The 25512-nt window shown below is 45.6% G+C and overlaps 1 protein-coding gene across 1 annotated transcript; it reads right to left on the reverse strand.

Annotated features, from left to right (window-relative positions):
• Positions 1–3362: 3362 nt before the first annotated feature.
• Positions 3363–25126, reverse strand: Tnfsf15 (TNF superfamily member 15). The gene is made up of 4 exons (XM_040286209.2): positions 24781–25126; positions 13702–13744; positions 12520–12567; positions 3363–8767 (listed from the first exon to the last, which is right to left on the reverse strand). Exons 1-4 carry the CDS (start codon positions 25006–25008, stop codon positions 8313–8315), a joined length of 774 nt encoding a protein of 257 aa, XP_040142143.1. The 5' UTR covers positions 25009–25126; the 3' UTR covers positions 3363–8312.
• Positions 25127–25512: the final 386 nt, after the last annotated feature.

Consider the following 25512-nt stretch of genomic DNA (forward strand, 5'->3'; position numbering starts at 1 on the left):
CAAGTCCAAATGTTAACTAAACAAAACACACTGAGCACATGGCCTTGGAGGGCTTTCCCTGAGTCACTCGTGTGGAACATAGGTCCCCCTTGCTTTCTGTCTTTGTGTCCTGTTTGTTTCCTTTAGATCCTTGATCACAATGGGTTATTACTTGATAATTCCTTTATTGAAACCTCCCACCCCATCTCTACCTAACAGTGCACAACTTTGGTGAGCCCAATACCCCTGTCTATTTTACCTTCAGTTCCCAGCAATGTCTGACATAAATATGCAAGAAAAACCAAGCCCCCAAACCATCCTTTACCATTCCATTATGATTTTGTAATGTCCACATGTGGTGTTGCTTCCTTAAATGTAGAAGAAAAGAAGAATAGAAAACAGAATTCCCAGGGCATTTGCTGACTGAGGGATCCCTGCTGCTTATTGAGCAGGGACCGGGGACCTTGCCAGGACCATTATCCGGAAACTTCAGGGGCATCATTTTATTTTACCCTGTCAAGAGCATCAGGAGATGGGCACTTGAATATTCCCATTTTGCAGATGAGGAAAGTGAGCTCAGATAGACGAATTCATCTGTTGAGTTCTCATAGATGGAATGTGGCAGAGCTCAGAACGTAAGGCAGGTCCAGCTTCAGGTCCCTGCTCTTTCCCTCAGCTGGTAGCATTTTGAAAACTGTGGCTCTCAAGTCTGACTGCACATTGGAATTATCTGGGAATTATACCACAAAAAACCAAAAAGCTGGGCATGGTGGCACCTGCCTGTAATCACAGCGACTAGGGAGGCTGAGGCAGAAGGATTCCAAGTTTAAGGCTAGCCTCAGCAAATTAGCAAGAACCTCAGCAACTTGGCGAGACCCTGTCTCAAAATAAAAAATAAAACCAAAAAGGGCTGGGATGTGGCTCAGTGGTTAAGCACCCCTGGGTTCAGTGTCTGGTTTACTCCCCTGCTCCCAAATGCCTATGTCCCACCATTGGAGATTCTGATTCAATTAGTGTGGGGCGTGGCCTTGGCATTGGACTTTTCATTCTCTCCCTACCCCCTGCTTTCACCAATGTGCAGCCCCAATTGGGAACTGTGGCTACGAGAGGCAGTGAGGTAGATCTGGAGCTAATCAAGCACCTTTCCCAAGGCACAGCCGTGGGCAGAGTTTGCTGGAAAAGACCTGATGATCACATACTGAGGTGAATGTGTGGCCTGGAGAGAGAGGCCCTGGGTAAGATGTTGTCTTAAAAAAAGTAAGCCCTGACTTACTCACCTGCGGTGTGGGAATGGTGACAATTTTGGCACAGCTTACCTGGAATCCTAGTATTTTAGGGCCAGAAGTCAATTTAAGAGATCCTCCCTAAGGTTGAAAGAAGTTGGATGACTTGCCTAAGACTAGGAAATAAGATGCAGAGACGTGGGTAAGACTGAGAAGCAGAAAAGAGAGTTGATAAAAGGCTAAAGTCACACTGAGTCATGGGTCCAAATCCATGTCAATCACTCTGGCTGCGTAGCTTTGAGCAACATGGAGGGGCAGGTGAGCAGGGGGGAATAAAGGGTGTTGTCAACAAGGACCAGCCCCAGAGGACCCTGGAATTCACATCTCAATTCCAGTTACCTTTCTATTTCCTGTGCTGAAGAGCTAAAAAGTCCCCATAAGACAGCAGGAGAACTTTGCAGCATTAGGTACTCTGGGGAATTTTGTTTTCTCTTGGAGAAACCCTCTTGTCTCCCTCCACTCACCTGAAAAAGGGAAGCTTATTTGAAACTCAAATATTAAAAGCATAGAATTATTAAGATAACCTGCTTGGAATTAGAGGAGGAAACTAAAACCCATAGAATGTGGACCCAGTTCTCATACTTTGCAAGTTGGGTCAATGTGGTCCCAGAACACAGGACTTCTTACTCCTGACCCACTGCATCTTCTACGATTCCATCCTGAGACATTATTAGTATTATTGATGATAATCACATGTGGGGTGGGGATGGTAGAAGAAATATAAAAGAGATAGCGGTTAAAATATCTCACAGCCCCTGTGGTGCGGACATCACAAATCACAACAGACACCACATCTGTGCATCTTGACTGGAAGTGAGCTGGACTCTGCTTGGACATGGGATGTCCCCTGTGTACAAATGGACCAACATCAGGAAAGACAGTGGAATACTTTCGTCTCTTTGCTTCAAAATTCCTGGAGATGGAGACTCCTTTTGAGAAGTGATTGAAAACCTCATTTGGGGTGACCTGTTAGGCTTCTATCAATATTTCCATCTGGACAATTGACATAAGGATGTTCCCAGGTATTTAGGGCTAAATGAATTTAGGGCAAACGATTCATTTCCTGGTATAAGTGTAAAGAACTTTTTGTTCTTATTATTCCTGGGGTGGGTATGGGCTAATGTGAGAACTGAACTTCAGAAGGACATTGGTGCCTGCCACAATCTCCACGGGAAGGGAGTTTTTCAGAATGGTGTTTTGGAGGCGAGTCCAATGCTCTCTCCCTTAATGTCGGACTCTGCCTTAGCTATTGGTGGAAACAAGTGGAATTTCTCACATGTGATCATTTTCACCCTCAGAAACGGCAGTTTGATATGGTTCAAGCTAATATTGACAGAACCCAACAATGACCTCAGGTACCACTCTGGAGAGTGGGAAGAAACAGCTCTGTTGAGATGTTAAGCAGAGATGGTTAAGCACAGATGCTTAACCACGGAGCCACATTCCTTACCTCTTTTTATTTTCTTTATTATGAGACAGGGTGTCACTAAGTTGCTTAGAGCCTCCATAAGTTGCTGATACTGTCTTTGAACTTGAGATCCTCCTGCCTCTGCCTCCCCTGTAGTAAGGATTACGGACATGTAGTAAGGATTACGGACACCATGCCCAGCCCTGATTGCTATTTTGAGGAGAGGTGGCAGTTCTAATGCTAGGGACAGACCTGGATCCATATTTTGGTTGCATCAAGTGCTCCCACAGCTCTGCCCAGCTTCTCTTTATCTTTATTCAGGGTCATTTATTGTGAAATCAAGCCATTTAACAAGAGTCTCCTAATTCATCAAAGGAATCCAGGCAGGAGAGATTGGCATGTATTTTGCAAGTTACAGAATAGAAATAGACCTGTCCTAAAAGTTAATCCCCTGTGTCACAATCATGGGAACAGGGCTGAGTAAGGACTTGAGAAAAAACCTTGTCTCTTTTTCTCATTTGATCAGAGGGGCACAATCTGTAGAATTTCACAATGTATTTGTTATAAGACCACCTGGGAAGATCAGTTGCATTCAGGTAATAGAGAACTGGATGCATTTTAAAAAAGCCCAAGAGGTGACCGTAATACAGAAGGAAACACAAATGAACAGACCAACAAAAGAACTGACCAAATTGTTACAATTCTGCAGCCTTCAATGCCAGTTTATTAAATTACATCTATTAAATACATAAACATATGCAACCTTTCATTTACAGGAGTTAGAATTTGTGCAGTATAGTTCCCAAAGACATGGGATGCACACCATTTAAGTACATATCCAACAACATACAATATGCATTTTACGTTGTGGTTGTGACGTTTTAACATAAAACATAAAATCAGTGAAAGCACGTGGGGCTTATTACTAGAATCACATAAATACCTACATTTGTTCAATCTACACACCCCCAAAACAAAAGAGGGGGAAATTACATATTTTAATGACTTTAACAATAAAATCATTTAAGTGCAGCTGCTTATTTGCTCAGCATCTTGTGTGCTTCCTCCCTCCTGCATTACACCATGAGGCGAGGACTTGCCTGTCACCTTCCCGCTGTGCTCTCCAGATCTAGGTAAGTGTGGCATATGACAGAGGCTCAAAAATAATTGACTCATGGGCGAAACTGAAAAACCTTTGGGCTCTGGCATCAGGAGATAGGAATTGGACTCTCAATGTTCTGACTACCTGCTGACTAGCATTGGGTCACTTATGTCATCTCTCTGAGCCTGGGTTTCTTCATCCTTGAAATGATGTAACCTTCTGCAGATCATGTCAGCCATGACATTTCTCTGCTGTCCAAGATCTCAGAGTCACATTGTGTTGGATGCTTTCCAGATAAGTGGGTCATGACTGCATCGTCTAGGCTGAGCCACTGGACTCTTGGCAAGGCCACATAGTCATGGATTTGGAAAAGGCTTCGAAAATCCTTTGGCTCAGTCCCTTCCCCAGTCTCAAGGAAGAAGTGGCTTCCACAAAATTCTTGTGATGAGTCTTTTGCTTGAATATCTTCGGGGAATGAGGAATCACAACCTGGAGCAATTCTATTTGGGGACACAAAGTTCACTTGGTTGTGAAGTCCAGAGATGGTGACCTGGAACCCTAACTTTCAGCTCCACCCCTTTTTTCCAGGGATATATGGAAGAATTCTCCTCCCCTTTCTACATTGCCCCCTTGGTATTTGAAGATACTTCTTTTGTTCTTCTCTGGTCATAAATTGCTCACTGTTAGCCAAGAGTAGAACATAATTGGATGATCCCAGAATTACGACTCAGGAAGACAGAACCTGGCTCTAGATCTGCTGTTAACTCGTTGGGTCATCCTGGATGAGTAACTTCTATTCAGGCTGGTACAATAGTTTCTTAAAATGAAGTGATGGAAGAAGTGGGGACAAATGTGTCTCAGAGCTTGGGAGATTGTAGATACGGTTGTTAGAGTGGGGCAAGGCATGAACGTGGCTTCTCTGACCTAACCACTCACCACTGGTGCAAAAGGATTTCGGGGTTAATAGTTCACTGAATTCTCCAAAGGCCTAGCTGCCAATAAGATGCAATAATATTAACACCAAGAATAATGATGTACACTGAAAGAAAATTCTGCTAAAAAGGACAAAAGTTTCCAGGATTCTGGGCCATGAAAGAACAGAAAAAATTTTGAGGCAGGAGAGATCGGCATGTGTTTTGCAAGTTACAGAATAGAAATAGACCTGTCCTAAAAGTTAATCCCCTATGTCACAATCATGGGAACAGAGCTGAGCAAGGACTTGAGAAAAAACCTTGCAAGAGAACATTGGCAATAGCCATGCCTTATGTATGGTGAGCTAATTGACCTTTTATAATCCAGGGGGTGATAGAGCTTGGACTGAAATGGAGCCAAGGACTCTGACATGCCCTGTCACTGAACCCAACTGACATATTTTAGGATATGAAAAAAATACGATTTTCACTTTTCCTATTGTATCTTAATCCCCCCCCCCCCAAAAAAAGTAGAAATTTTAGTAGCCCAACAATTCTGCCAAGTAGATCTAAACCATGCTAAGGTCAAAATGCTAGTGACCCATGAATTTGTTGAGAAACAGTCTTTTCAAGTCATCCCTGGGTCATCTTTAGAATTCGAATATTTTCAAGGGTGTTGGTGACCAAACATGAAACCAGTAAATGATGATCTTTCTCTACATGTAGCTTATCAAATAGTGGATCCAATCTTAGAAAATGGTATCTTTGTTTTTTTTTTCCTCTATTTATTTATAAAAAACTGCTCTTTGAGTAGCTATTAAAAATACACAATAAATACAAATCATTTTGTTAATGCTCAGACTGCATCGAATGGTACCCCTTTTTTTTGTAATAAGAAAGCATCCATGCGCCCAAAGTTAGCTAATTAATAAGCTAATTTACAACCAAATTAAATTAAGAGATCTGCAGAAAGTGGAGCTACAGAGCAGTTAGAATCTGCATGTCTGAGACTAAAAATAATTTATTTCTGTATCCTCAGGGTAAGTAGGTACTCAGTAAATGTTTGTGGAATTGATTAGAGTTCAGGTTTTTAAGAGACATTTAACCCATAAAGAACTTTCTCCCTAAATTATCTGTTTTGTAAAGCATCCCCTTCTCTCCCAAGCTCTGAATGCATGCCATTAGCCTCCTCTGGGGACCATCACAAGTTCTTAGGAAGCATTTTTCCACCTTGCTTTTAAAAATAGCAACAATCACGTCTGCTATCGAGATAATGCCTTGGAAACAGAAGTTCTGACTTGAGCATTATTAGGAATGTGTGGCTGAACACTACAAGATAAATTGTTAAGAATTTCACAAAACCAACAGTGAAAACTTGAGCCACATAATTCAATAAATGAGCTGACGACAGGCACAAAATAAATACTTGGCAGAGATTTTGCCAAAGATTCAAGTGTCTTAAGATATTAGGAAATTTCTGTCCTGGATAAACTTCCAAATCCACTAGATCACCCTTGAGCAAATTTGAAGGTCCTCGACACAAAGCCTATTAGTGGAGCAGGTGAGTGGTTCCCTGGGGCCTCTTTGGTGCAAATCCTTTTCTGGCAGCCTGGTTGCTGGAAGCTCTTCTGCACTGGGTAGACACAGCATTCTGACCTCTAATTCAGAATGGGATGCTAGTTCTGATCCTGGAGCTATGCTAGGTCATTGGTGAGGCATTCTTGTTATACAATAAATATGGTTCTAGGGGGTGGTTGGGGGAACATTCTTGGTCACACTAATTTTAGAGTTAATGAGAAACCTTTCCTTTCTGCTTGAAGCAGGGGATGATTCCTGCTTTGGAGTTGCCCTTTCTTTGTGGTCTTTGGGGGCTGCCCACCTTCTTTCAGATCTTACTTCCTCTAAGAAGACTCTGAACCAGGTAGTGACCACAGCCTTCCCTGCCCCCAGTGTCCCTGAGTCTTGAGCTGACTGAAGAAGCTGAAGGTAAGGAAGAAACCCGGAGAAGTTAGCCCTAGCAGAGGTCAGAAGATTCGTGGGGCGTTGTCATCTCTCAATGGAGAAACTGGACATTGGTTTGTATTTAATTATTACTCAACTGATGTTGATCCAGTACCACGACTCAACCCGTCACTGTGTTCAGGAGCCACGTCTAATGTCTCTTTGCCTCTAGAGTTGCCTGGCAACCAGTGTAAGAGTGAGTCCAGGATCAAGTTCTGCTGAGACCTATCTGTGAGGTCTTCCATGATCAGCTGCATGTCTAGTAGAGGCTATGGTACAGGAGGTTCCCAGCTGTGTCACCCTGAGAAGCTCTCAGACTACACAGCTTGCAGGAAGTTAACCCTTTGCATTCCAAGGAGCTCAGAGGATCCTGAGAAACAAATTGGTGGGTTCCAGTCAACAGAGGCTAAGAGAGCAGAACTGCCATCTGACCTTTGATGTAGCAGGGCATGAGAATCATACCAACGAGGGCATATGTATCACTGAAGCACAGAAGGGACATTCTCAATGTCCAGCCTCCTCTAGACTGGGCTGATTAATTAACCCTATATTTAAGTCCCTTATATTTTAAGGGAATAACACCAAGTTAAGTCTCTGTACATAAAGTTGCAAAATAAACTTCAAAGTGGACCCAGGTTAACCCATTCAGATTTGATGGCTGACATTTTTTTCCTTCCCAGAGAATAAATTCTGTTGTCTCCTGGCATCAATCAAGTTTTGTGTATGTCTAATTCACTTAAATGATCTTCATGTTTCTTGAGTGATTTGATCAGTGGCTTATCTTCACAAGATAGTTCTAGAAATAACATTTTCAGATGACATATGTAATTTTAGGGGGTTTGAAGTTCTTCTTTGGAGTATCTCAATTGATATTTGACCAGGAAGCATTTAGTGGTAATTATGTAAGTTTTGAGTAGAATGTGTCTTGTTCTTCACAGTGCCCAGAACACGATAGGTACACAAGAATACTGCTCTGAACCATGCACTTGCTGAGGTTTATGATATGCAGGTGGAACTCACACTTGCTTATTTTGGTAATTGTGTACACAATCAAGAGAATGGTAGCTTTTGTCATAGACCAGACATGGCATGAAGACCAATTCCTTTTTGAACAAAATTCATGTGAAATACCATCTCTCTCTCTCTTTCTTTTTCTCTTTCTCTTTCTTCTTCAGAATAGGCATGAAAGTATGTGAAACACCATAAAGGATTTTTCGTCCTCAGGGTATACAGTTTTCTTGGACTTTCTTTGGGTTTTGTCAAAAGCTCCTGAACTAAGGCAAAACTCTGATCAAACTGAACCATAAACGGAGTACAGGTGACAATCACCTAGCAGGGAGGCGTGGAAATGTCCTTTAAATCCTGATCTGAGCAGACAGTTCGTTCGCTCTCTGATCAGTGTTCCAGAAACTCAATGCTCCTTCAAGCCACCGTGAGGACTTGTCTGCTCTATTCTGCTCCCCGCCCCCCTATTAGTATTCTCATCAGTGTGAACTCTGGGCCCTACATAGCTAAACCACTGCCCCTGTGGAATGCCCCCTACCTCTGACCCCAAGAAAACCCCTGGCTATAATTACATCTGAATGGACCAAATTGGGAGGTAGGAGGCAGGGACACCTGCTTTACCCCTACAGCAAGAAGGCCCCAAAGAAGGTCTTATCTTCTTTTGTGTAATCCACCAAAGAGATGTCACTGACATTCACCATCAGCTTGTCCCCTTCTCTCAAGGAGAACATGGCCCCGAGGTAGAGGGGCTGGAACCAGTTGTTGCTAATTTCACACACGGACTTGGTCCCTGTTAGGAGCTGGGCGGGCTCCGGGTAGCTGTCCGTTACCTTGGTGATGACCACGATGATGGAGTCCGGCTTGATCTGTTGTCTCCCCTGGCTGATGCTGCCACACTCAGACTTGGTCCCACGGAACGTGATCTGGGAGTAAACAAAGTAGTCTCCCGACTCTGGGATCACCAGGAATTTGTTGGTGTACTTCATCTTGTTCTTGGTGAAGGCCAAGCCCAGTTCATGTTCCCAGTGCAGAGCTGGGAACTGGTTTTTCAGGTGTGGTGAGGGAGTCTGCCTCACAACTGCAAAGAAAGAGGTTTGAAGAGTCAAGGTGGAACCCGTGGACTTGGCTAAAAAGTCTTCTGTCATTTTTCAAAGAGCACAAGGACTGAGATAAACCAAGGACTAGGCCCTGGGGAGGAAGGGTACCGAGTAGAGGTGGATGCTTGTTCAGGGTGTGGCATCTGGGATGGGGGACCTGGGGAAAATGACTTTGCTTTTCTCAGGCTGAGCTTTCTGATTGAACAATTTTGGAATTTTGCCAGAGGCCTGTAATCCTGAAAAACAGTGAAGGTTAAGAAATCCCCTCACTCCTCTGTGTTCCAGAAAATGGCTTACAGCAAAGGGCTGTCTTCCCCAAATAACTTAGCCCAGCTTATGGATGCCACCCTTGTCTACTCACGACCAGGCCAAATATCACAGGAATGATGAGCACAACTGTTTTATCCTCATGGACCAACTGGAACAAAATGCTTATTGACCAAACTGGTTAAGCTTCTTTCCTTCTCCCAGGACCTGGGCTTTGGCCCAGCCTGAGCCTGAGCAGCAGATAGCCCTCCTGAGACTAGGCTAGCCTTGGGGTAGAACATTCTCTGATCCAGTCGTGCCCCCTTTCACCCCACTTCCCTGTACCTGCTTCTTTCTAGTTTTGTTCACTTTGCTTATAGAGATCAAACACAAACATTTCAGCATATCTCACTGTCACAGATTCTTCCTAGCGCCTTGGTCCCCTCCCAGGCCCAGTACAGACAGCCCTACCTATCTTCAGTTCCGCATCCACAGATTCAACCAACTGAGGATGAAGATGGAAAATACTGCAAACAAAACAGAACAAACCTGTGTCTGTACTGAACGTATACAGACTTCTTTCTTTTCATGATTCCCTAATCAATTTACAGATCATTCACGTTGTATTAGCTATTATAAATCATCTAGAGTGATTTAAAGACAAAGTAGGACTTACATGAGTTATGTGTAAATACTATAGCATCTTACATAAGGGACTTCCATCTGAGGCTTTGGGCATCTACAAATTGAGCCCTGGAATCAATTCCACAGGAATACTGAGCCCATGACTGTAGTTTCTTCTTTCCCTTCCCTCCCACCTCTAGAAATAATCCTTTTTTGTATAATGTGTGTCCTTATGGAATCTGTCTTGTCTGTCTTGGTTTTTAATTGACAGATCTTTAAAAAAATAGAGACAATACTGTGGAAAGGATTAAAAGAAGTGATATGTGTGAAACACCCACAGCTATTGGGATATTCTCTAAAGTTTATTCACTTTTATCAGGAGGGAGGGAGGGAGAGAGAGAGAGAGAGAGAGAGAGAGAGAGAGAGAGAGAGAGAGAGAGAGAGAGGTTCCCATCTCTGCATTCCAATTCCCATCCAAAGTCAGAGGAATCACAAGCAGTAATTAATAAAGAATTACCTTGCAGGACATGTTGGGAGCAGAGACCTAGAACATTTTGGAAATTCTTTTTCCACATTGACAGAGCCAAAATATAAGTCAATGTAATTGACTTGTGGAGTGGAAGGGACCTGGGCTTGGGGCCACTTGGGCCCAGTACCAACTGTGATTCTGCAATATGCTGGCTCATTAATCAACTCTGCAGGTTTACTCGCTTCTCTGAGCCTCAGTCTCCTGTCTGTGAACTGGGGATAAAACTTTTCAAGAGTGTCATTCTGAAGATTTAGTGAACATAGCAGACGTGATTATTTTTTTTTAATCACAATTGGCTGGATAAAGTTGTACTCAATTTTTCTTCCCTCAAATAAATCTTTCATTTTGACAGACAAAAATCCACTCTATTTTCTTTGAGATCTGTTTATATATGTTCTTATGTCTGCATTAGTCATAAATAGACATTATATAAAACATACTAGTGAATGCTTTTATGAAAATGTTAATAGCAGAAGGCAAGGAGTAGAATCAAACTTGATTCAAACCACTGATTTCAAATAAGATATTCTGCAGTAAAACTAATACTTTTTGGGAGAAATAAAACCATTTTTATTTCCTATAACTGCTTTTTTGAAACCCATAGCAATTGCCATTATGTACCCAATTTACAGTTTTGGGATAGGTTGTGTTTAAAGGAACCATTTAGCAACTGGCACACCCACTGGGCATCTGGAGAAATAGTTTCTGGTTTTGTATAGTGTCTTCCCCATTGTTGAATGGACTAGGGTCTCCTTTGCAACTATGACACATTCCAAATGTGTTTGGACTTCTCTTGTCCCCCCACTAGATGGCCTTTGTGAACTCCACATAAAGGAAGCCTCTGTTCCTGCTTTCAAGATGACAGGCTAATTTTTAAAAAGAATTCTTCTTAGATGATTCAAAAGCAAAATCCGTGAAGCCTCCAGTTAAGGCAAGTTCTATTGGATTGGCGTGCAATTGGCTATGTCGACATCAACAGGTAGGAGTTGTGAGAGGAAGTGTGTTGTCATGCTAAGTGCAGTTTTGAAAAGCAAGCTGGAGTCGGAATACTTCCATTTCCTGGACAACTGGCCTGGAACATGTGACTTTAGTTGCCCAAGCCATAGTTTTCCATCTGTGAATGGGGCCATCTACTGCCTGGTTATAGGACTAATATGTAGATTAAATGAGATAATGGAGGTCAAATGCCTGTTGCAGTCTGGCACATATTGGGAGCCCAGTGAGAGATGGCCTCTTCTCCAGTTTCTATGTCTGTTTATTCATAAGAAGAGGGTTGGCATCTCCATATGCATACCCAGTCTGTTTGATCCCTCCTGTTCTTACACAAAAGGGGAAAATGACAGCAACTTGGCATCTCCCTGGTACTAATCCTTACTCAGGACTTGCCACTAACAGTCCCCTCTTAGTCAAATAGTAACACAAAAATCTTGGGCTGCAAGGATATTCCCTTGGCTGTTGCAAATATTCACTGGGCAGGAGAGGACACTTGCTTTCTAACTTTCTTGTTTCTCAGTGGGTTTTTAACACACACACTTACACACTTCTGCATTGTCTCTCTCTGTCCTCTGGAGTTTCAGAGGTCTATGAACTTCAGGTATGTGGGACCTGGAATTTCCACATTAGACTTGGAAAACTGGCCATATGTTGACATGGTGAGATTCCTCTGAACAGGTTCACATTACAGGAAATTCTTTGGAAATAACTTCTTGAATGCAAATGTCTAATGACAACGTCTTGAAGGGGATATAGGTGAAATGGATAGATTGCTAAGTTTGGGGCCCTTTCATCTGTGACCAGATCCAGAATTACTTGAAGCTCCAGTCTAAGGAGGTCCATTTCTAAATGACTGAGTATGTGAATCAAACATACCAAGAAAGAGAGAGAGAGAGAGAGAGAGAGAGAGAGAGAGAGAGAGAGAGAGAGAGAGAGAGATGGAGAGGAGAGGAGAGGAGGGGAGGGGAGGGGAGGGGAAGGGGAAGAGAAGGATAATAGAATCAGAAAGTATGCAAGAGACATAGGCCTTGGATCCTTCATAGGGAGGGAGACATCTGGAAACCTTTGATTGAGAGAAGTCTGTTTCCAGGGACTGTGGTTTCCAGTTTAAAGCTACCAGAATGAGTTTGAGTAAATATACTAAAAGAAATGTTAGGACTATGGACACTCCCAATGGCCTTTCTCTCTTCTCTGAATCTCAGCTTCCAGGTTGTTTCCTGAAAGCTTTTCTTATTCTACCCCAGGGGGTCACAGCAACTTACATTGCTTCTGTTATTTGAACAAATAATGGTACTTGCTTTATTTCCTTTTTCCCATTACAACTTACCCCAGGACTCTTACCTGTCAGGTGTGCCCTGGGCTTCTCTCTATCAGCTTGGAGATGTGCGTCTGTAACAAAGGAGAGATGCTTGCACAAGTCAGAGGGAGACAGGGGATGAGGACTGCACTTTGGAAGTTTGGGAGAGAACATTGGTCTCGGGCAGCCTGGTCCAGTTTCACTCCTGTGGACTTGGGATTGGTATGTGGAGCCTGTCGTAAGCACTTCTGGGGACAGGGGAGATTTAGTAGAGTCTTGAGTGCAAATGGATCTTGGCCCCATGATTTGGGAAGTTGTCTGAGCTGAAACTCATTTTTCTCATCTCTAAGATGGGTCCTGTGATCTCTTCCATGGATGGAGAGTGTTTAGCATGATTCTTGGCATATGGTCCTTGCTCGGTAAAGTAGAACGTGCTGCTCCTTCTCCCCATGCTGCTTTCATGAGAGCTAACTGGCCTTTTGCTCTTTCCATGGTTCCTTTCATTCTACCCACGAGGTATCTCAATGGCCCAACAAACATGGGGCAGGAAAGGACACTTGCTTTCTAACTTTCTCATTTCTCAGTGGGTTTTTAACACACACACTTCTGCATTCTCTCTCTGTCCTCTGGAGTTTCGGAGGACAGGGAATCTACTCTGTAGCTCTCTGACCTTGGGAGGTCCTTTTCCCTCTCTGGGCCTTCATTTTCCCCATTACTTCTTGAGAAAACCTTAGAATTTCCCTTTGACTCTCAGAGATGATGATAGTGAATAAAGGGTATTCTAACTGCAGGGATAAAGCTGATGGTGTTGATAATGATAAAAAGCAAAAGACCACCCTGTACTTCTGATTTGCCGGGTATTGTCCTCATCCCTTTATAGGAATGAACTAATTGAATTCACTCTAACTCTGTTGAGGAGCTACAAAACCAGGTTTAGAGGTGAATAAATGGTGACAGAGACAGGTGGAATTGTTTGATCAGGGGTCATATGCTAATACATTCCAGGACTATGGTTTGCTTTCGGGCACCAGCTCTGCAGGCCCTGCACTTGGCCATGGTGCTGTTGCGCCTTCTTAGTAATGAGGGGAAGCCTCCCTGTTCCTCTAGGTCTGCACCCTCAGCTTAGCAACTGGGTGATTCAAGATCCATCTCCCAAAGACCAATCTATCACTATTAGAAATGTTCTTGTTCCCCCAAGAAAGGACCTCAAAGATGAAAATACTTACAAAATGGCTGATGTGAGGTTCCAAACTCCTGGTCTTTTTGAGTCTGTGGAGAAAGAAGGATATGGTTTAGACTCCCTGTGGTCCTTGTGACCCCAGGGCATGGTATGATCAGGATGCTGCTGCTGGGTCCTCTGTGACGAGGGACGTGGTGGGAGACTATTTTGGTTGGTGAGAATCTTGCACCTTAGTGCTCTGCTTTCCTCTTGGGCCATCTCTAGTGGCCTTTCTCTCTTCTGCTTGCCCTTGAATCTCAGCTTCAAAAGTTCTTTCCAAAGAGCTTTTCTTATTTGATTCCAAGGGATCTCAGAAACTTATCATTGATCCTATTATTTGAATAAATAATGGTATTTACTTTATCCCCCCCCCAATCACAACTTAAAAATGGGAACTTTTCTTAAAAGATGGATACAGCAAAAGAAATAATGGCCATGATCCCCTTCACATCATCCTACCCTTCTTCTTTGTTGGCTTACAATACAAAAAGACCTTCATCATCGCAGTCCTGGTCTGTGAGTCATTTCAGATACCACATGGCAGGGGAAACGTAACCGCCCGGGGGGGCAGACTGGCTGAATTTGAATCATGGTTCCATCATTTATTAACAATACGATTTTGAGAAAGGCTTTCCTCTCTGAGCTTGTGTGTCCTCATTTGTGAAGTGGGGATGACAACATTCCTGACCCTAAGTGACTCGCAGGGTGGTGGGGAGGGCCAAACCAGAAAATGCAAGAGTCAGTGAGTGCAAAGGACACATGGGAAAAGAGCGAGCCACAGGTCACAAGTCTAGACGTAAAGCTCAGGAGCAAATGCACACTCTTACCTAGGGGTCATGTCCCTGTCTCACATTTTGCAATGTTTAAAAAAAATGCTCCAATATGAGTTTGACTCAGCCCAGCCCTCTGACTTGGTTCTTGTAACTACACAGTCCCCACTAATGGCTGCTCCTCCTGGTGCCATGAATACTTGATCTGTTTTATGTCTAATAGTCCATGTGTGCGCACGTGTGTGTTGTGAGTGCACTAGGGAATGGGGAATCACCTGTGTGTGTGGCGGTGTGTGGCTGTCTCTGCATGGTCATGTGGCGGCAGCAGTGTCACATGGAGGTGAGGTCTGGGAGCAGGTCTGTCACAGCAGTGACTCTGTAGAGCTGGCACCTCCAGGCTCCCTTTTCCCTCAAGCTGCCCTACCTCACCTCCACTGGAGGCCCTCTCAAGGGCGAAGCCTGATCTTTGACTGATGAGCTCACCTCGTTGTCCCTCTGTTCCCTTTCCATCTGTGTCCCCGTTCTGTTGATGGTACCATGACTGCTCCCTGGGTTCCCAGGTCTGAAATTCGCTTCTTTCTTCTTCCATAAAGACAAGATGTGCCATTTCTGTTTTGTGGCTCTCACATTCATACTCCACGCCAGGCCTTGCCATGCTGCTCTTCTGGAATCTTCCAGCAGCCTCCCGGCTGGTCTTCAATCTCTCCCTTTCTCAGATCCGTTCCCTAGCCTGCCTTCTAAAGCTTGGCTGTGTCAACACATAACTGCTTGCAGAATCTTCAGTGCTCCCCCTGGCTTCCAGACGCGTCCCATCTTGTCCTGACAGTGAGGTTCCCATTTGCCAGCTCAGCCTTTGCCACTGGCTATTTCCTCCTCCCCAAGCCCTCTGCACCCCAGCTCTAAGAGGCAGCCACAGCACCTGACTCAAAGGATTTAAAAGGGCCATAAGTGCAGCTGCATTATGGAAGAAGTGGTGACTCGGTGCTACGCTAAGCCCCTCACGGGCATCGTCTTCAGCTTCACGAGGACACTCTAAGGTGGACAAATTCACATTCCCGCATTGACAGTGGGGCTCACGGAGGGGAAATAACTCACCTAGTTTCCTACATCTGGAAAGTGGAAGAGTCGGAGTTAACTCAGGTCATGTGACTGCAGAATCCCAAACCCTAAGCCACTGCACCCTGCAGCTGCTGGGCCAGCTCCTCATCAGCTGAGGTGGGGGATAAGTTTCAGCAGTTCCATGAGAGGTGACAGCAGGACAAGCCCGAAGTTCAGGAAACAGATCTGACCCAGAGGTGGGGGAATCAGGGGAATTCACCCTGAACTGGATCTTATAGGTCCTGCAGACTTCAGCCAGGTGAGCGAAGAGGCTGTGGCCATTCTAGACCTCGTAACAGCTTGTGCAGGAGCAAGGAGGCCTGGTAGAAAACGGGGAAACCGGAAAACCGGGCCTTTCTTCTACAGGTGTGCAGTTTGGGTGGGGTCACGAAGACAGAGATCTTCCAAAAACCTAGACCCAAGTGCTGTGGGCACCCGTCCAACACCAGCAACTTTGCTGGGCTTGAGAAGCAGCCCAGGAGTGAGCTGTTCTCTGACTTGCTATGGACAGAGCTGAGAAAGGAATTATTCTCTTTGCAGGGCAGAGAGCTGCAGGTGAGGTCCCAACCAGGGAGCTCTTGATGGCACACCCTGTGTAAGGAGCGGTATCTGCCTTGGTTGGCCTTCGTTTTGCTTCATTTAATTTTCTGCTGAGAAATCTTCTTAAATATCCTGTTTAGGTTTGGCTGAGTAGACACTCAGTTAAGTTTGGAGCCTTTTCTTTTTTGCCTGGGAATCCCACTATTATTAGCATTTTATCTGGGACACAAACAGGATTTCCCAATTGCTCGGTTGGATTTCTACTCTTTTGACATGAGTTTTACTTCCATGTATGGAAGGATGGGTGAAATTTTAGAGGCCTACTATGATGCCAAACAGCTGGAGGCTGTGCCAGTGCCTGTTGGCAGATGTCACAAGCCACGACATTCTGACAGTCCCCAAGAAGAACATCAGTTCAGACTCTCCTCAAAAACAGACTCCAGTTTCCATTGCTGCTTCTCTTACAGTGACTCTGTCTAGCACCAGAGGAAGATTACTATGATAGGAAAAAGCAATGAACGAGGAAGAGACTGGAGAGGATGGACAGTAGCTTATGTGAGGGAAGGTTTGGGCACTTGGGCTGTCCCGGTGCTTGCTCTTGACATGGTTGTTGGCAAAATCAGGGCAATAAAATGTATTGCTGTCTTCCAACCCTGGCCCGTCTCCATCGCTTCTGGGTCACTCTGGGGCACCAAGAAGACAGTGGCCCCCGAGGAGGATTGTTCACTGCAGCATTGGCCTCCAAATTAGAAGAGGCAGGGGGCCCATGGTGAAGAATAGGACTTACTCCCCTATACAGGTTTGTTTTAGCAGCTTGCTGAGAGCCAGGGTCCAATTTTATTCTTTTTTTTTTTTGGTACCAGGGATTGAACTCAGGGTCACTTGGCCACTGAGCCCCATCCCAAGCCCTGTTTTGTATTTTATTTAGAGATAGGGTCTCACTGAGTTGCTTAGCGCCTCACCATTGCTGAGGTTGGCTTTGAATTCATGATCCTCCTGCCTCAGCCTCCTGAGCTGCTGGGATTCCAGGCGTGAGCCACCGTGCCTGGCCCAAGTTTATTCTTTATTTGTGTGCTATTACTTTTCTTTCTCTAGTGGGATTTAAGGAGGGATCCAGTCTGCCTGCTCATCTCACTACTGTGTTCCCAATAACCAGCAACCCCCCCCCCCCGTGGGATCATACAACTGGCAAAATGCACAGATTCTCAGGCATCAGGAAAAGAGAGGCAGAGAAGAGAGGAGGAGAGGGAGTAAAGTTCAGATTTAATGACTGCAGTCAGATTTTGCAATCCAGACATCTAGAAGAGAGATTTGTTTATGACTAGAAAACTTCAGTTGCATACGAGTGGGTGGCTATTATCTCAGCACTGGGGTCTTTAAAAGTCTGCAGGCTTGCTGCTGGGGTTGTGGCTCAGCGGTAGTGCGCTCACCTAACACGTGCAAGGCGCTGGGTTTCATCCTCAGCACCACATAAAAATAAGTAAAACCAAGGTATTGTATAACTACAACTAGAAAATAAAAATAAAAACAACCAAGAAAATAGTCCGCAGGGTCTGTGTGGAGCACTGTTGAGGCTTTATAAATCTCTATTGAGGGTTGCAAGGCTTGGCCACGAGCCAGAGTCAGCAAAGGCAAATATGTACACCTGTGGGCATACGCCTTCATGGGACAGGGGCATGCCTGTGACCACCAGCCCTGGAAAAATGCTGGTAATTCCTGCACCCTGCCCCCGCTTTCCTGACCTATAGGAAACTTTCACTCTCACTTAATTTTCTTTCTTTTTTTCTTTTTGTATGTTGGTTGGTCATCCCTGATGCAAACTGACCACAACCTATTGCTATAGGCATTTCTGGAATTACTCTAATTCTTCAAAGGGGGCATAAGCAAGGGTGGCATGAAGGGGGAGACTTATTTAGCTGAGTGTCCCCCTGGGTGGCAGGTCCTGCCCTGGGCACTCATGTGTGATGCTCATCTAAGATTCTTTTTCAAAGAAGCGGTTGGCACTACCATTTTATGAATCTACGCAAGACTTATAATAGGGGTTTACAGAGGATAAGCAACTGTTCAAGGTCAAAGACGAACAGAGAGCCTGGGATCTGAGCACGTGCAAACCCTGGCACGTATCGGGAGCTCCATAAACTTTAACTGAGGACAAGAGATGGAGGAGCCTGAAATGAAATGGTCTTTGAGATTTTCTGGCACTTCCCCAGGAAGCTCCCTGGAGTGTATTTTAACTAACGACCCACTTAGCCTTTCCTCCCATATTCTGTAGTCATTCCCTGCATCTATTCATAAACAGGAAGAGAGATTGATTTCTCGCTGTCTGGTTGCTGCAATTGTAAAGGCATAAATGTTTTATGACCCACACCATCCTCCGGCATATCCAGGAGAAACACACAGACATTTGCCTTTTCCCCATAGGTACTTTCACAAGGATGAATTCCACCTGGAAATGTTGCAGTCTGAGGTCATTCATTTCATCCTCCTCTCAGGGGCCCTGGACCCGGCTTTGCATACTCTATTAGCACAGCACAGAGCAAAGATTTGTAGCCAAGCAAATCTGGAAATCCCAACTCTGGTATTTCCTGATACCCTGATTTTGGCATGTCAGCTAATCTCAGTGAACCCTAGTTTCCTCACCATAAAAATGCCAATGATTCTTTTCTCTTGGGACCACTGTAATGCTCAGAAAGACCACTCACATAGAGTGGGTATCCCATTCACTTTCCTCCCTCCTTGGGCTCAGGAGGTGCTTGTGATATGTATTGTTGGTTCTATAACTTGAGTTGTAACCAGAAGCCCTTGTGATGTCCTTTTATGACAAACAGCAGATTTTAGGATCCTGTAGGCACTCGGAGGCTTTCTCTTTCCCCATGGGTAGACATTCAATAGGATTCCTCTGTCCATAGTTTGCTGCTGGATTTCTGCCCTTTCAGAATGGAAAGGTGTTGGGGGGGGACAGAATTTATACCCATTCATTTTGAGTCTTGTGTGTCGCTGTCTGTGGCTGGGCTTCTTTAAGGTCAGGCTAGGAGTGACCTCTTGCTGCTATGGCTGGTAGGTGAGTATGTGCCCTTCCAGGTATGCTGAGCTGGCTGGGCACCCAGTCACGTGTGAGTCCACTTCATGGGGTAAACAGTGGGTCCTGAAATGACCAGCTACAAGCTGCCATGGACTCTGGGGACTCCCACCCACAACTCGCTCACCCTTCTCCCCATGCATGGCGGCAGTGCACCTGTGCTACCTCTGCTTTGCCTGCCCTCTGCCCACAGCCTGACCCTTGCAGAGGGCTTCTTTTCCAGGTGTGCTGAGGCTTCCTGAGGGGACAGCAGGAGCAGCTCCGCAGAGGGATCGATAGTTTGCAATTACAGAGAACTTTCTTCTTAAGGACCCCTTTAGACAACACTGAGAAGGATTATCATTGTGGTTTTCCTTCCCAAAGGGGAACATGAGACCAAAGGGCTCAGCCAAGGAGGATTCAGTAGGGAAATAGCATCTGTTGAGCATTTACCCTTTTAACAGCTTTCTGGATGTCTTGTCGAATTCTTACCACAGTACTGTGAAGAGTGTGCATTATCTTTTCCATGTCATGGGCAGTGAGTCTGAGGCTCACAGAGGTCTGATATCTTGCTCATCTCCCTCATTCTTGTCTCCATTCAGAAATCACATAATAAGTGCAGTCTGCATGCCAGATATCCTAGGTACTCTTAGGGAAGGAAAGGGAACTAGCATTTATTGAGTGCTTACTATGTGCCAGATTTCTCAGGATTAAATCTGGTCACCTCAGGAGGTGCGCACCCTGTGAGCATAGTGTTCAGGAGGAAAATATACAGTGGGTTTAAATTTCAGTGTCCCATTCTTTAAGACTTTGGTCACATTGCTTAACTTCTCTAAGCCTCAGTTTCATCATATCTGAAATGGGGATAAAAATAGCACTTATTGTGTGATTTCAAAGATTACTGAGATGATGGGTGTAGTAATAATAACATGTTGGTGTGTTTATATGCCAGGTAACACACCAAGCATTTATAGGCATGATCTTATTTACTCTTCTTAAAACCCTAAATATGTAAAAACTGAGCATGGTGTCTGATGCATAGGAAATACTCAGAGGTCACAGCTATGGTGTGGTGAGCCAGTTGGTGTGACTCTAAAGCCTGAGCTGGCATCACAATGGAGCCTTGTTGGCCTGGATGGAGATCAGAGGGTCTCAAGAGGGTCTCAAGAGGATGGCAAGGGGAAGGGGTATAAGGACCCTTGTAGGATTTCCAGGAAAGGATGGAAATGAGATTAGATGGAATCAGGGAGAATGTGGGGAATGTGTGCAGATGATCCTAGACAGGATTCTAGATGATTCTTGATAGGAGGGAGAGATGGGCAGGCAGGCTTCCTGCAGCATCTCTGAGGACTCACTGCACAGGACTGACTGCCCATTCTTTGCTGGAGCTTGGGGCTAAGCAGTCTTGATGTGGTCAGGTTTTCTTGGAGTATAGACTGTGTGCCCAGGGAAGATGGAGGCCTGGCCTCAGGGCACCTGTCGGCCAGAGTGGGGCCTGTGGACACATCCTCAGGGCGGTGGAAGCTATCAAAAGCCTTAAAGAATCCCTGGACTAAGGTTGAAGTACAGCGGGCTCATGTGGTACTGGGCCAAGACTGGGCTGGGGCGGGAGGTATGAAGACAGCTCATGAATATCAGAGACCAAGAAAAAAGCCTTACAGCATCCAAACCTGCTCTCCGGCTTGTGAGGTCAAATTCCAAGGTAGGTGGGGAAGTCAATGATGTCATCCCTCAACTGGGGAAGTTCCCCAGTCATAAAGGTCAATCCTACTAAGCCAGGACACCATCAGTGCTTTATTTCTAATTGTCTATTTTATACATAAAGAAGCAGCCCAGGGAGGTTAGGAAACATTAAGAACTAGACCATAATTCAGACTGGGTTTTAACTTTTGATTGACAATCTTCCCAAGATGCAAATTTGCCTAGAATGCTCCAGAAGCTTAAAGATCCTAAAACATTTTTACCACCCCAATCTTTCTTTGTGTAGGCAACACATACAATTACTACAAAGCAATATCGGTTTATCCATGTCCCTCTCCTGCTGTGGCCCATACACCCAGTTCCCCACATGCTAACAGGTACCGATCTCTGAGCTCTTCGTGAAATTTTTTATGCCTTTGTGAACACATTTGCATGTGTGAATTCTTTCATCAAAAGGAAGTATCCCCTGCTATGTGTGCTGAGATGCTGTGATGCTGTGATGCACTTCACTCTTCACTTGCAGGGGATGGCCTGTCTATTTACATAGAGGTGATTTCTTCCTGGCTTTGCGGATCTCTTAGCAGATTGCCCGTGGTGTGCATCACATCCTAGTTTGATGCTTATCCAATAAGACAGGCATTTTCTTTCTTGGCTACCTTTGGAGAGGGGATTTCTGAGTTGGGAGGTTTTGCTTTTAATTCAGTTTCCACACCAGGAGCATGCCAGGCTATCCCTCTGATCCTGCTCCTGGGCCAGGAGTGCTGGGTGGGTGATTCTGGGGGTGCCTTGGATTTGGTATGTGCAGCCCATGCTGGGGGCTGGCATGGGGTGTTGAGAGAAGTTGTGGCTGCTTTCCTTTTTCCCTGGAGTTGCTAACGTCATCCTCTCTGTGGCTGGCAGTCTGCCTCTGGTCCAGCATGAACCCTGCTGCCCGACGCAAGGAACAGTAGGGGCAGATGGGCTGGTTTTAAATCTTGGTTCTGCCACTGACTAGAGGCAGAGGCCTCTGGCAAATCCCTTCATCCCTCTGGGTCTCGGTTTCCCTATCTGCAAAACAAAAGGCTTTGGGCTGGATGACCTTCAAAGGCCTACTCCCAGTGGCCTGTCTGACTGGCTCTATGTGCAATGGGGTCCTGGACCTGGACTTTAGGCAGTCTTCTAGCTGCAGGTGACCCTCTTCCTTTCTCCAGGAAGCCTTCCCTGCCCCACTGTAGGTTTGTGGCTGGGCTGGGAGGGTAACTGGAACCCACGGGATCTCTACTCTGAAATAGCTCCTTTCCTTGTTTGTGCACTAGACTTGACGCTCCTGAGGCCCCAGATCATTTTCTGGTGGCTGTCCAGTGTCTGACACAGAGCAATGATCACATCACAATAGCCGTGTGCACACAGCTCTGCCCCATTCCAACGGGAGATGCTCTTCCTGCCTCATTGAAACTGTCAGGGTGTTAACAGTAACACCCCTTTTTGGAAATAAAGGAAACAGGCTGAAAGAAATGAAGCCACGTGGCTGTTTTCACATGGCTAAAAGCAGTGGGGCTGGGTTTCAAGTCCAGGTGTCTAAGAGCCATCCTTTGAGCGGTTTTCCCGTCTTCATTCCCATCTTCAGCCGCCTCCCGCTTGGTTGTCCCTGCACACCTGCCCTCTGCCCTTCTTATTCTTGCTCTGTGCATGCTGAGGCTGGCCTCTGGGCATGGCTGCTCCCTGGCTTCTTGGAGCTCTGGCTTCCAGTTGAATCTGGTCCGTGGGATCCCATGCTTGGAGAGGAGAGCTGCCAGCATTCCCTACTCCGTCCATCCCCTCTGTGCTGCTTTGACTGGGATCTCCCTACTCTGCAGGCCCCAGAAAGACCCTCTCCTGGCTTTACCTCTCCCCGAGTTCCTCTAAAACCGCACAGAACCCCATGGTAAGGGGTGGTAGGTTGGTGGCTTCCTGCTGCTGCCAACCCCTCCTCTGTTTTGGTTTTCTTCAGTCTGTGCCTCCCCAGCAAACAGGCTCTTCTTTAACTCCTCTCCAAACTCTGCTTTAAATGCTCTTCTCCGAGTGGCCAGCTGTGGCTTTTCAGGATCCTGATTGCTACATGTGCCCCAGCCTTACCCCTATTTCCCTCTGACGCACTAAATTCCAAAGCCTGGCCAAGTGACAGCCCCAAACATCCCCACGTGTTCATTCTCCAGAAAGGCTGGTTGCCCTATAACAAAGGGGACAGTCTCAGCCTGGTTCATTTCTCCAGCCCTGGGTAGGGCAAGTGTGGGACAAACCCTGGGGCTTGGCACCTTCCTTAAAGGGGCTTCCTATCTAGTGAGAGTTCCTGTCCCCAGCTCACTTCCCTAGACAGCGGCATCCACTTTGTGGTCTTCTAGATGGACAAAGCCCTCTAGTTTTTGCTGGTGGGGGATCACAGACATGGGTATGGGGGGTAGGGGTGGGGTGCCACCATGCTGTGAGGTTCACTTTGGAATCAAGGAGTGTGCAGGTGGCTGGAGGTCACTGGGTGTCTCCTCCTAGAAAACCTGCTGGCTGGAGAGAGCCTTGGTGCACACAATGGGTGCTGTGGTTTGGCTTCTCGTAGGGACCAGCCTGGTGGTCCAGGGGTCACCGCCTGACTGCCTGTGCCCTGCTGCTCTCCAATCTCAGAAGCATTTCCGGCTTGGCTTCATGCTTCCACATTTTACAAGCAATGGCAGGTGGCCAAGAATGCTGCTGTCTGAATCACAGCCTGTTTGTTGACCCTGATGGAGCAGCGAGCGTTACACATTAGCCACAGCTTGCCCTCTGCTTGGCAGCTGGCCGGGATTGCTGAGAGACCAGGTTGCCGATTAAACAATTATTTTCTCCTTGAGGATTTAATACTTTGGACTGTAGTTAAATCAGCTATCATGGATTGTGCAGGTGCTTATTTTAAAATTGATATTTCTTTGATAACATTCCTTAGGCTTTCAGGTAGTTTTCTGATGTTTCTAGTCTAGATTGCTCATGTTCTCCTAGACACCTGTACCCTCGCCCCATCACCGGAAAGCCCTAGAGTGTATGTTCATTTTTACTAAGTTTCTCTAAAGCCCTCGACAAGATCTTACAGGGAGAAGATCAAGCAGGAGTTTTTTTTTTTTTGCTGACCATTAAAAAAATCAATCTTTCTAAACTCAAGAAAGGGAGTTGGTTAAATAAATCATAGCACACACATATCTAAAGATAATATGGTCATCCACATTATCAGGCAGCTGTGAACTTATCATCATATAAATAAAATCATGATATACTAGAAAACTCAGAATAATTCCATTCTATTCAAAAATAATATGAATTATATTGCTCAAACTATTAACAGTTGTCATCTCTAAGAGTTTATGCACAACGATCATTTTCCTTATTTCCTTATCTGTGATTTCTAATTTTTTTTTTGTAAGGACTGTATTTAAGAGTTTTTTTAAAAATTTAATTATTATTATTATTTTTGGCACCCAGGATTGAACCCCGGGGGTGCTTAACCACTGACCCACATCCCCAGCCCTTTAATGTATTATTTAGAGAAAAGGTCTCACTGAGTTGCTGAGTCTGGCTTTGAACTCGCCCTCCTCCTGCCTCAGCCTCAGGAGCCACTAGGATTGCAGGCATGTGTCACTGTGCCTTTTTTCTTTTTGTAAAGCAAAGAAATGCTTTCAAGATATAAGTCTGCTATAATTATTGTCACCTAAACACACAGAGCTTGAAGTTATACCCATATAAATATAAGAAGTGTCCATTTGATCCCTGGAAATAGTGAGGAGAGAAACCAGGATGAACTTTCCTCCCTGCAGTTCTGTATTTCCTTTGCATGTGGAAGAAGAAAAAAAAAATGCGACGCACTCAGGAGCTCTGAGTGCAATGGGGCTGCTGCTGGCAGAGGGTCCCCTGACTCCCAGGCCAGAGTGGGGCTTCTTACCGGGACAGGTGTGCAGTCTTCTCCTGGGGTTTGGAGCTGGCTGACCAGCATGTAGGCAGTAAGTCCTGCTAGGATGGGGAAGGCGAGCAGGCAGCAGGTAAAGGCACAGCACACGCCGTCCCTCCTGGCTACCAGCCTGGCTCTGGCCATGGGCCCGCCGCTGCCGTCCTGGGGGAGCATTTCCACGCTGGCTGTTTCCCCGAAGCCCAGTTCCAGATCTTCTGCCATGCTTCTCTGTCCTGGAGGCGTCTCTAACTCCTCCTGGGCCCGAACCCCCCATTAAATAGAGCAGCTCTCACCAAGGGGAATTAACCACCGGCTTTCCTCTCCTCCCCTTTCCTCTCCCCCTCCCCCTGAATAGCAGTCCGCCCGCCCAGCCCTGCTAGGGAATGCACCGCCCACACCAGAAACCAAGTTCAGTTTAAGAAAAAAAAAAAAGAAGAAGAAGAAGAAGAAATCTTTCCCAAGTATATTTATATGCAGAATGCTCATGTGCTCCTTCCTTAGTTTACAGAGGAAGTTAGGAAAGTCCCTGGAGGGGGAGAAAAACAATTCAAGTCCCTGGGTGTGGCTAATTAACATATACCTGCTCCCTGGCTGGAGGCCTGCCAGCCTGTTGGCCTGGGGAGTGTGTGGCTTCTGGAAGTGAAAGTGAGGGAAGGGGAGGTGAGTGGCCTGCAGGCAGGGAATGGGGATCCCATTTGCCTGGGCCTTCCCTTGACAAGGGTGACC

Source organism: Ictidomys tridecemlineatus, chromosome 4, assembly GCF_052094955.1.
Source record: "Ictidomys tridecemlineatus isolate mIctTri1 chromosome 4, mIctTri1.hap1, whole genome shotgun sequence".
Classification (NCBI taxonomy): Eukaryota; Metazoa; Chordata; class Mammalia; order Rodentia; family Sciuridae; genus Ictidomys; species Ictidomys tridecemlineatus.